This window comes from Eptesicus fuscus, chromosome 17 (assembly GCF_027574615.1).
Source record: "Eptesicus fuscus isolate TK198812 chromosome 17, DD_ASM_mEF_20220401, whole genome shotgun sequence".
Classification (NCBI taxonomy): domain Eukaryota; kingdom Metazoa; phylum Chordata; class Mammalia; order Chiroptera; family Vespertilionidae; genus Eptesicus; species Eptesicus fuscus.
Window position 1 is genome coordinate 16,404,730 of NC_072489.1, and position 11,086 is coordinate 16,415,815.

The following is an 11,086-nucleotide window of genomic DNA, read 5'->3' on the forward strand; positions in this document are numbered from 1 at the left end:
AAATGTGATCAGCTAATATAAAAACAAATGTTTAACTATGTGGGCCAAATCAAAGACAGTACCTTTGGGTCACTAGTTTGTGAAGTTCTGATATCCTGGGAATACCTTGCAGGGGCTATGCACAAAGTAGGTAGTCACTAAATATTTACAGATGATGGCAAAAAACTCTGTATTGTAGGCAGACTTCAACACCCTTACTGCATCCAAAGGCAAGGGCACTAAATGGTGTAAAGGAATTCAAATGCAGGATAAGACAAAGGTTTTTGTCCTGTTCCTGAGGCAAATCAAAGAGCAAAGAACTTCCAGAGGGGAAGATACAGGATTCAAGTATGGAGGGAGTAGCTAATCCGTAACAAAAGGCCAAGTTCTCTTCAGAGGAGTTTATTTCAAGATAAAGCATAACTTCCATCCAGACATTAATTCCAAAGGGTGAAAAAAGTGTTTCGCCTCCTTTTACCCTTCAAATAGAGCATGACAGTGCAAATGTCTCTAAAACGCCTCTGTATATTCTCAGAAGCTACAGTCCAGTCATTGATAATACTTCTCCATTTTCAGCTGAGATGTGATTTGTTAGGAAACATCTGTAACAACATATTCACTTTCTTGGGGGGTAAATTCCCATACTCTCCCTGGATTGATCTCATCTTTCGGGCTGCCTGAAAACACAAAACAAAAACAAAAATGACAGCTCTCAAGTTTATTCCGACCTAGGACAATGGTTCTCACAAACCCCCAAAACACATTAAGATATTAACCACCCTGCAGAGATCTGTGTCATCTTCTCAGTCCCCTTTCAACAAAAGGGACATGGGACCTACAAATGACTGTAGGATCTGAAGCTACCATGCCAACTAGCAACTAAGCCTAGGCTGGAAACCAAACCATCTGTCCACTATCTTTAGTTCTATTTCAGAGAATGTCTATTTAAGCAGCAATTTAAATTTTGCAAATTGGTTTCCCATTCATTCCTTCATTTGACACTCACAAAAATCTGTGAGTATTAATATTTAACTTCTTTTTACATCTGGTAAAGCTCAAGATCACAATGTGTTCAAAACCTAACCTTCCCCACTTTGGTGTGGGTGAAATATCTCCCAAAACTTTCCTCACCCTTTTATTTATTTTTTTTAAATATATTTTTTTATTGATTTTTTTTACAGAGAGGAAGGGGGAGGGATAGAGAGTTAGAAACACCAATGAGAGAGAAACATCGATCAGCTGCCTCCTGCACACCTCCACCTGGGGATGTGCCCGAAACCAAGGTACATGCCTTTGACTGGAATCGAACCTGGGACCCTTCAGTCAGCAGGCCGAGGCTCTATCCACTGAGCCATACCAGTTAGGGCTCCTCGCCCTTTTAGAATGAGAGGGGCTTTCTTACCACCTAGCAAGAGGTAGCTGTATCTCCCCATCCCCCCTCCCAACCCCATTATCCTCTAAAGAGGGCACTCCAGGAGCCTTCTGTCACCTCAGCCTTCGAAGCACAATCGAAGAAGTCCTGGATCTCTTTTCTGCACGCTACGTCGCGGAATTCATTCTGCTTCCAGCAAGCCATCATCACCGACATCTCGGTGATACAGGTCGCCTCTGCAGGGTAAAAACGGAGGGGGAGGGGGGAGACTCAGTCACAAGGAGACCCTTACCTTCCAGCCCTCCCATCCAGCCGCCCCCCTGTGCCCCTCGGCTTCCGCTCTGGAGCCTCCTTGGCTGCGACTGCTCACCGCCCCTGTCCCGGCGCCGCTCTCCGATACGGTTAGCTAGGATGAGGGGCTTGCTAGGCTTCAGCACAGGCTTCCGCGGGTTTCCCAGCCGGGCTAGGCGACCCCGCAGGCTGGGAGTCGCCATTGTGCACCCGGCTCCCGGCAGGCTCTGCGGCGCCGTGCGTGACCCTGCGTGACCCCGACGAGGTCGACGAGCTCGGTGCTCGGCGGGCAGGAAGCTCCGCGGCCCGTTTGGGTGCTCCTGTGTGTTTTTCTCGGCCGGGCCGGGCCGCCCCGGTGCTGAGCTGGGACACCGGCGGTCCAGACCAGCGTGCAGGTTAGGAGAATCTTTGGGCTCCTACGCTAACCGAGGTCACGCCGTCAGAGGTCCCCGGCTCCCAAGTCTCCTGGCAGCACCGGGCCGGGAACACCCGGGAAAGGGCACCATAAAGGGACGCTCATTACCGTGCTAGCCAGCTGGGTTAGAGTGAGGGGCATAGGCAAGGCCAGAGGGGACGGAAGCATATCAAAATATGAGACTTGAAGATGGTAATTTGGGAAAGGTTTTTGTTGGTTTTGACTATCTTTAGAGCCACCTCCAAAGCCGCAAAGAAAAACTTGGCTCATTTATTTAAACAGGTGCTGCTACGGAGATACCGTTTGCTCGTGTGTAATCTCATTGGGTAGGGGGAAGTGTAAGCACTTTCGCATTCACGGTCTTATTTAATATTCTTGCCAATCTTGTGAAGATACTTGGTAGTATCATTCCTGATTTTTAAAAAATGTATCTTTATTGATTTCAGACAGAAAGGGAGGGAGAGCTAGAAACATCGATGAGAGAGAATCATTGGTCGGCTGCCTCCTGCACGCCCCCCCCATTGGGGATTGAGCCCGCAACCCGGGCATGTGCCCTTGACTGGAATGGAACCTGGACCCTTCAGTCTAAACCAGCTAGGCCCTAGGGTGTATCATTCCTATTTATAGACTTGGCCCCTCAGTTGTGATGTCTAGCTTCATCAAAGTTGGTTCTAAGTGACTTAATTGTTAACAAAACATTCCAAAGATGTGCCATGGATTCTCAAGGAATTTACAAATTAACCCCCAAAAATGTTTCTGGTAATGGAAGCATAATTTGAACAATCTTGTAGTTCACAAGGTGACTACAGGGTGTCCCCAAAAATATATGTACACATTTTAATAGCTGATAATTCAATTTTGAAAATGAAATGTATTTTAATAAATACTGCCTTTATAATTATTCAAAGTGTGTGTAAATTTGGCTGTGTACATTTAGTGGCTAAAATAATTTATCACAGATATTTGTAATCTTCCTATTTATCTCTACATGAATGGTTCTTTTTCCTGTTGAGTCTCAGTTCATGTCAGAGAGGCCTTCCTTGACTTACCACCCATCACCACAACCTGTTTTATTTTCTTCATAACTCTTATCACGGTCTGAATTATATTGTTCCTTTATTGCTTGTTTACCCCCTTACTTACTACCAACACCCATTTGAAATGTAAGCACCATGAGAGAAGGGACCTTGTCTATTTTGTTCATTGCTGAATCCTCAGTGCCTAGTGTCAATAAATACTTGTTAAATGAATAAATGTTTGAAATATTTTTGTAAGTATCCAACTTTATCTTGCTCACCACAGAAATATAACCAAGCAGAAGACACTGTTTAAAAATAAGCCATTTATTATACAAAAGGAAACCTGAGGTAACAGAAAATAACAATACTTGGAGTAATAAAAGTATCAGCCCCATGCTTCACCCCCTCTCCAGCAGCATGAATAAAACTGATTCCTATTCGAGCAGACTGTGCCCCAAACCAGAGGAAATTCACATTGCTTGCTTTCTCCATAGGAAAGTGAAGCCTTTAGTTGATAAGTGCCACGTGGCTATTCCTGGTTCTGCTTTCCCTTACGGAAATGTAGCACCTGGTTTACTCTGCTCCTTTGTGAATATTTTTATGGCAATAGGAATAAAGGGAAAAAGTCTGGGAAGTACTGACCACAAAGCAAGCATGAGTCTCCAGCCACAATAATTCATAAACAACTAGCCCACTCTGTACATAAAAGTGCTAAAGGAGTGCCAGTGTGAACTGCTGTGATTAGACAGGAAAGGTAAGGATGATTCTACATCTCGTGTAACTACTCTTTTTACTGCCCATAATGAAAGTTAAGTCCTAATTTTAGTTTGTACTCGGGTACTAGTATTTTGTTTTTGGTTTTTTTTTCACGTACAGTGAGTGCTAACTAGTCGGAACAATTATTATTTTTGAATTTTAATGAAGTACCAGACAAGAAAGGCAGTTAATTTCTACCTAGCGATCTGATGTGGTCCTTGGAGCCACGCCACAGCGTGCATTGCTTTTATTGAACAAGGCTCTCAGTATTGTCTGACCATGTGCCTAGCAAAAAGCCACTGATTCAGTTATGGGCTGCAGAAAGATATGGTTACATAGTCATTTTATAGCACTCAACTTCTAAACTATGGGGAGAGATTAGGAAAAAAACAATGATTATTTAATTATTTAACAGCAGGAAAATAAGAATTTTAATATGTGTGCACTGAGAATTCACGTAAGCATGAAAGCCAATGATTTATTTTTAAAGAGACATCTAATTGGGTGAAGCCAATTCTATGGAGCTTGGATATGAACAATAAATATGTAAGTATGTTACAGGTTTCTTATACAGTTGTCTAGGGAAAAACCCTAGATCACTTTTCTGAATAATGGCTCATTGTGGAAAAACAATAATATATACTGTAATTTCTTTAATGTCATCAGTTATGCAGGGCATCAAAAGATACTTTTTTATTGGCCATATATAATAAAATATACTGGATAATTCTAGATGATTAAAACTTTTTTTAAAAACATATCTATTGATAAGAGAGATTTGTTATTCCACTTTTTTTTTGTCTCAGAGTTGTTTTTATTTTGTTTTTTGTTTTTTGTTTTTTATTACCCCCTCCAGCCTGCCCCTATAAGTCAGCATTTGTATTTGAACAAATTGCAAGCTTAGAAATCAGTCCTGAATTTGACTTCAGTTGTGGATCCCTACTGTATCAAATTTTAACAAAAGTATTAAAAATTTGCTGAAACCAGTTTGGTTCAGTGGCTAGAGCATCGGCCTGCGGACTGAAAGGTCCCAGGTTCGATTCCGGTCAAGGGCATGTACCTTGGTTGCGGGCACATCCCCAGTAGGGGTTGTGCAGGAGGCAGCTGGTCAAGTTTCTCTATCATCGATGTTTCTAACTCTCTATCCCTCTCTCTTCCTCTCTGTAAAAAATAAATAAAATATTTTTTTTTAAAAAGTATTAAAAAATTTTCTTTTTTAATTTACTGATTTTAGAGAGAAAGGGAGAGGGAGAGAGAGGAGGAGAGAAACATTGATTTGTTGTTCCATTTATTTATGCATTCACTGATTGATTCTTATATGTGTCCTGACCTTGGTGTATTGGGACGAAGCTCTAACCAACTGAGCTACCCAGCCAGGGCAAATAGAAGATCTGCCTTACCTCTTTTTCTTTTCTGCAAAAGACCAAATAGGTTAATCAAACTTTCCATGCTATTATGAGGGGCATTTTTTATTAAAGAATAGAATGAAAAAAAGAAATCCCACATCCTTAGATGTTACAATATTAAGCGTGGGACCCTCGTTATTGAGGCATCTACATATATTTGTATTATTAACTCTGTTAGTAAAAAATTTATACATACATTCACACTAATTTACCACCGGATATATTGATAAGCTATGGAACTTCTCTGGTGATAATTCATTAATACAACTTTACAACCAGGTTAGCTCTAAGGGCCAAGATATTCTTTCCTGTTTCTCTGCTCCAGAAAAAGCTAATGACCTCTCTGCCCATTAAGCTATATATTAAAGTCACAGCAATAGAAGGGTTTGGCTACATCCCCAAATTGGACTAACAGCTTTTTTGTTGTTGTTGTTTTTTGTTAATCCTCTCCCAAGGATATTTTTACACTGATTTTTAGAGAGAGTAGAAAGGAGGGGGAGAGACAGAGTCAGAGAGAAACATCGATGTGAGAGAGAAACATCGATTGGTTGCCTCCTGCACATGCCGACCAGGGCCAGGGATGAAGCCTGCAACCAAAGTACCTGCCCTTGACTGGAATCGAACCTGGGACCCTTTGGTCTGTGGGCCGATGCTCTATCCACTGAACCAAACCAACCTGAGCTTGACTAACAGCTTTTTATTTAGCCAGCCACTTGTGGTGACTTAAATCTCTTGCCTCACCTCTCATCTCCTTGGCCTTGGGTGGGCGCCATCAAAATGTGGTCTCAAAAATTCTATAAAGTTGTATAAAAGAATATCAGTAATAGGATGAATGAAGCTAGAATATTCATCCCACTTAAAATGAAAAGTGCTACAGTATGAGCTATACTGCTGGGCTGTTTTTTTCACAATTTTCATGACTGGGGGAAATGGGACTTTTGTAATATATAAAAATAAAATAGAGGAAAGACTTCATTAGACAGAAAAGAACAAATACATATAAAACTCTTCACTTTGGCCGAAACCGGTTTGGCTCAGTGGATAGAGCGTCGGACTGCGGACTCAAGGGTCCCAGGTTCGATTCCGGTCAAGGGGGTGTGCAAGAGGCAGCTGATCGATGTTTCTCTCTCATCGATGTTTCTAACTCTCTATTCCTCTCTCTTCCTCTCTGTAAAAAAATCAATAAAATATATTTTAAAACAACAACAAAAAACTCTTCACTTTGATTCACACTGGCCTATTTTAACATTTCAAAATTTATATATATACTAGAGGCCCGGTGCATGACATTTGTGCACTGGGGGGGGGGAGGGGAGTCCCCTTCAGCCCAGCCTGTGCCCTTTCGCAGTCCAGGAACACTCGGGGGATGTCCAACTGACGGCTTAGGGCCTAAGCTGCAGTCCAACATCCTTAGCGCTAGCACTGCCATCAGCCTGGTTTGTGGCTGAGCGGTGCTCCCCCTGTGGGAGCGCACTGACCACCAGAGGGGCAGCTCATGTGTTGAGCGTCTGCCCCCTGGTGGTCAGTGCGCGTCATAGCAACCAGTCGTTCTGCCGTTGGGTCGGTTTGCATATTACCCCTTTATTATATAGGAGATACACACACACACACACATATATAATTAACCCTTTGCACTCGCTTTTTTCTCGATTCCTTTATTCTACTCGGGATTTAATTTTTTAAATACCCCAGATTTTACAAAGCGTGGCAGTAGAATAAAAAACTGGAGTTTCTTTTCATACAAACTTATTTATTTGGATTTTTTTATATTTCAAATTATTGATACATTCAAAGAGTAATTTTAATCTAGACATCCGAGTGCAAAAGGTTAAAACTGTCAAATCTATAGCCAATTTAATGCAGAGAAGAATGAATGTGGGAATGGTGGCAAGGCTGTTGTATCTTCATCAGAAATTGTGAAAAACTAGGAAAGGAAAAAAATTTTAAAATAAAAAGACTAACATGAAAATCAAGGTAAATGATATAAAAAAAAATACAACTCCAGAGAACTAGAATACACCACCAGGAGTTTTGCTTCACCACCAACATAAAAGTTCATAAAGCAGAATATCTGGAAAAGAGATTAGATAAGGTACTAAATAATAAGGGGTTTGAAGAATAGCGCATGAGAAGTCTTACCTCATTTGTAGCTAAGTACTAAGGTGTTGTTCCAATCATAATTGAGAGCATGAAATAGCTAGAGAAATAAGCAGTTCTTTAAAAATTCTGTTGGATCTGCACCTTGAATCAAATGGGTGTTTCAGGCTTCTGTTTTCCACTAAACTAAGAACTGGATGCCTTCATCTCTCCTTGAGGAGAGGCCCTATTACCACAGTCTGAGACCCTGGCTATACATCATTAGGATAAAATATCAGTACATACAACTGGAATCCCTTAAATTCAGGATAAGACAATGTTCATTAAGGGTTTGTGCAGCATGTCCTGTGGTAGAATGACTTCCATCTCCTTAGCTCTACCAAGTTAAAAGCTCTCACAGGGTAATTAGAGGTTTTGGTTCCTTTTCAGGAAGATCTCATGTAGGTAATCCCAAAATTTCCTCTGTTGTGTCTCATTGTTGTGGATCATGGCAGTGAGAGCTTCCCCCTGGTCCAGACCTTGCCAATAGTCTTGCAGCCACATCTCTTTCCAGCTGAAATATCAAAATGAGGGTTGGATTAGGGAACCTCAGCACAGCTATGGAGTCAACAAAACCTTAAGCAGATACAGTGGTCTCTGTCTAGCACAGGGTTCAGCTTCAAAGGGAAGGAATGTGAAGTAAAGCCAGTACTACTTCAGGTGACAGGTGGTAAGCCACAAACATGATTATATCACACAGCCCAATCAATGGTCAAACTTCCTAACTTTCCTGCTCCTGGTTCCCAAATGCGGAGGGAGTTCAAAAAGGCAGGCAAGGCAGGGGCCAGATTAGGAAAGCAGTTGTTATTTATTTAGATGATTACCTTTCAAGTTGCACCTTTATTTCAATAATCAAAATGAAGGTGCAGCAGCATTCAGGACCCAGATTAAGAGATATTCTGAATTTATTAAGTGTTTTACACTTTTCCTTTAGTAAATCATATTATGTTCAGCATAATCTAGATAGGTACAAATTACTTGATGGAGGACTTCATTTCCATGACCAAACTGTGCCAGTAGCACATACTAGTATAAACAACCCTCTGCTGCCATCCACTGTCAAAGGCGGTCTCTGCAGGCCAATCTAGCAACCTCTCTTTCTCAAGTTTAGTAATTTTTTACTGCCTCTTTCCCAACAGGGTGGTTTGCTGCAAGAGGATTCAATATTTTCCCACTCCACCTCCCAATGCTGACCTTGTTCCCCAATGCTAACACATTCTGCCATCTACCGCAGTAGCCTCCTTACTTCCCTTCTAATCCACACTGCCCACCATTGATAATTATTATCTTTTTTTAAAGCATTCCCTCTAAAAAAAGAAAAAAAGAATTCCCTCTATTCTGTCTAGAGTGAATATAAAATTCTGTCTAGGGTGAGTCATCCAAATCAGGATACCTTTAAGAGTGAAAGGATGCCCTGACTGGTTTGGCTCAGTGGATGGAGCGTCGGCCTCCGGACTCAGGGGTCCCGGGTTCGATTCCGGTCAGGGGCATGTACCTTGGTTGCAGGCACATCCCCAGTGGGGAGTGTGCAGGAGGCAGCTGATCGATGTTTCTCTCTCATCAATGTTTCTAACTCTCTATCCCTCTCTCTTCCTCTCTGTAAAAAAAATCAATGAAATATATATTTTTTTAAAAAGTAAAAGGAGGTGTTAATAATTACACCAGGTTAACAGGTGTGAACCGGGCTATTAACTTCTCTCAAAATACTCATCTTTGTACTCCTCATCCCCACCCACACCATATACGTATACAAAAGATGCTCAATAAATAGCTGAATTGATTTTCAGGACAGTCCAATTTCTGAGCCTGGTATTCAGGCTGCGTGTATCCTGGCCCCACTTTATCTGCCCAACTTTGTCTCTCCCTCATCACTTCTCTGAACAGGTCCTCTGCTCTAGTAGAAACCTTTTTTGAGTTACTATTGCAAAGGGTGTCCACATAAGCTGATTTTCATATGTTGTTGCCTTGAATTACAGTTTACATCTTTACTGAGCTTTTTCAGTTTGTCTTATATCCCCAGCTAGACCCTTGACACCTTAAATGCAGAGTCCCTCTCATAATTTCTTTATACAACAGCCCCTCAGCACCTCGTGCTAATTCATTGTCCACAGTAAGCAAGTAAGTAAATAATTTGATTTACTGGCTGCAGGGGACCCCAGCTACCTTACCTGTCACTCCCAGGAATCTCTTCCACCCTGCCAAAGCCAGGTGTTGGCACTGGGCAGTCCATGTGTGAGGGCTGGGCGATGTGAGGTTCAGGGACAGGGACGTCTCCGGGAGAGGCTTCGTGGGCTTTCTCGGCATCCAGCCTCGCCAGCTCATGATCACAAACGAAACACTCGAAGCCATTGAGATAGTTGGGCAATGAAGGGTCATTCACTCCCCACTCCCGATGCTTCAGACTATCCAGAAGGAACTGGTTGGTGATGCCCCCAGGTTGTTTGTATGCCAGATATTTCATATATTCCTCATCATTCCTGTCCAGAAAGTCAATAAACTCTGCCAGCTTCTGAGGTGACTCAAAGTCATCAATGAGGATGATGGAGTGATTGTTGGGCATCCAGTCCCTCACAGAGGGGGAGCCGCGATACACAGGCACAGCACCGAGGTGCATGGGGCGCCACAGTTTTTCTGTCATGTAGTCGTCACAGATAGCATTTTCGAGAGCCAGATGGAACTTATAGCGGGACAAGAAGGCCAAGAGCTCTGGATCCTCGGTGGTGGCTGTGGCTGTGTCCTGTAGCCGTGGAGTGGGCAGCTCCCGATTTTGCAGGCATTTCCCGTACGAGTCCACCTGCGCGGGGTAGAGTACAGGTCAAGTGGGTACGGCATGTCCGCCAGGGCAGGGGTCCTGGCCTCGGCCCGGCGCCCCCCTCCCCGGCCCCCACGCTCGCACCCACCGGGATGTAGCGCATGAGCTCGCGCACGTAGCGGTCCCGGTCCGCAGGCACGTCACAGTGGGACTGCAGATAGAGCAGCGGCGCGTAGCCGCGGCGGCGCCACTCCGCACGCTCCGGGAGCGGAGGCGCAGCGCGGCGCAGGTAGGCGGTCCCGGGCAGCCACTGCAGCGGCAGCGGGTAGTCCGAGTGGCGGCTGAAGGTGGCGGTCAGATTAAAGAGGCGGATGCCCGGACCGTGGCTCAGCAAGAAGTTGTTGAGGGGCGACTCCTCGTGCAGCAGCGCCCAACTCTGATGCGCCAGACGGGGCAGCGGCGCCTCAGACGCGCGAAAGTCGGTGCCGTAGAAGAGCAGCGCGCGCGTGCGCGAGTGCCCCCGCACCCGTCGGTCCCGGGACGCCACGCACGCGCCGCGCGCACACTCGATGCGCTCCGAGTCACCCGGGAAGTGGGGAAACAGCCCCGGGCTCCACCACAGCAGCACCGGCAAGTCCACTGCGTCTTTTCTCCCTGGCCACTGGGTCCCAGGACTGCGCGCCACCCCCACTGCGCCCAGCGCCGAGGGCGTCCGGAAAACCGCACCATCCCACGGCTCCGCCCACTCCGCCTCGTCACCGGTCTCCCTGTCTGTCCCGGGCCCAGAGCCGCTGGCCGCACAGACAGTAAGCACACCCAGGGCGGCAAGCACAGCCCGGGTGCGGCCGGCCGCCATGTCCACTCTGGCAGCCAGCCCCCATCAGACAGCACCAGACCCCGCCCCGCGCTGAGTTGTACCGGGAACTGGGCCCTACGCATGGGGGGGCGGGGGGCCGTGGC

General features: G+C 44.8%; 2 protein-coding genes across 4 annotated transcripts; both read right to left on the reverse strand.

The window, feature by feature from the left end:
- Nucleotides 1–365: 365 nt before the first annotated feature.
- On the reverse strand, nucleotides 366–1,903 carry CHCHD1 (coiled-coil-helix-coiled-coil-helix domain containing 1). Its single transcript, XM_008145370.3, has 3 exons — nucleotides 1,722–1,903; nucleotides 1,469–1,587; nucleotides 366–656 (listed from the first exon to the last, which is right to left on the reverse strand). Exons 1-3 carry the CDS (start codon nucleotides 1,843–1,845, stop codon nucleotides 552–554), a joined length of 348 nt encoding a protein of 115 aa, XP_008143592.1. The 5' UTR covers nucleotides 1,846–1,903; the 3' UTR covers nucleotides 366–551.
- Nucleotides 1,904–5,103: 3,200 nt separating this feature from the next.
- FUT11 (fucosyltransferase 11) lies at nucleotides 5,104–11,006 on the reverse strand. 3 transcript variants are annotated; one of them, XR_008558696.1, is made up of 4 exons: nucleotides 10,275–11,002; nucleotides 9,543–10,168; nucleotides 7,378–7,888; nucleotides 5,104–5,245 (listed from the first exon to the last, which is right to left on the reverse strand). XR_008558696.1 is itself a non-coding variant. In XM_008145371.3 (3 exons), the coding sequence occupies exons 1-3, from the start codon at nucleotides 10,980–10,982 to the stop codon at nucleotides 7,741–7,743; spliced, it is 1,482 nt and encodes a 493-aa protein (XP_008143593.2). In that variant the 5' UTR covers nucleotides 10,983–11,006; the 3' UTR covers nucleotides 6,968–7,740. The 3 variants fall into 3 exon arrangements, 1 of the variants encoding a protein (XP_008143593.2); XR_008558695.1 differs by lacking the exon at nucleotides 5,104–5,245 and adding an exon at nucleotides 6,968–7,162; XM_008145371.3 differs by lacking the exon at nucleotides 5,104–5,245 and having other exon boundaries at nucleotides 6,968–7,888; nucleotides 10,275–11,006.
- Between the last annotated feature and the right edge of the window lie 80 nt (nucleotides 11,007–11,086).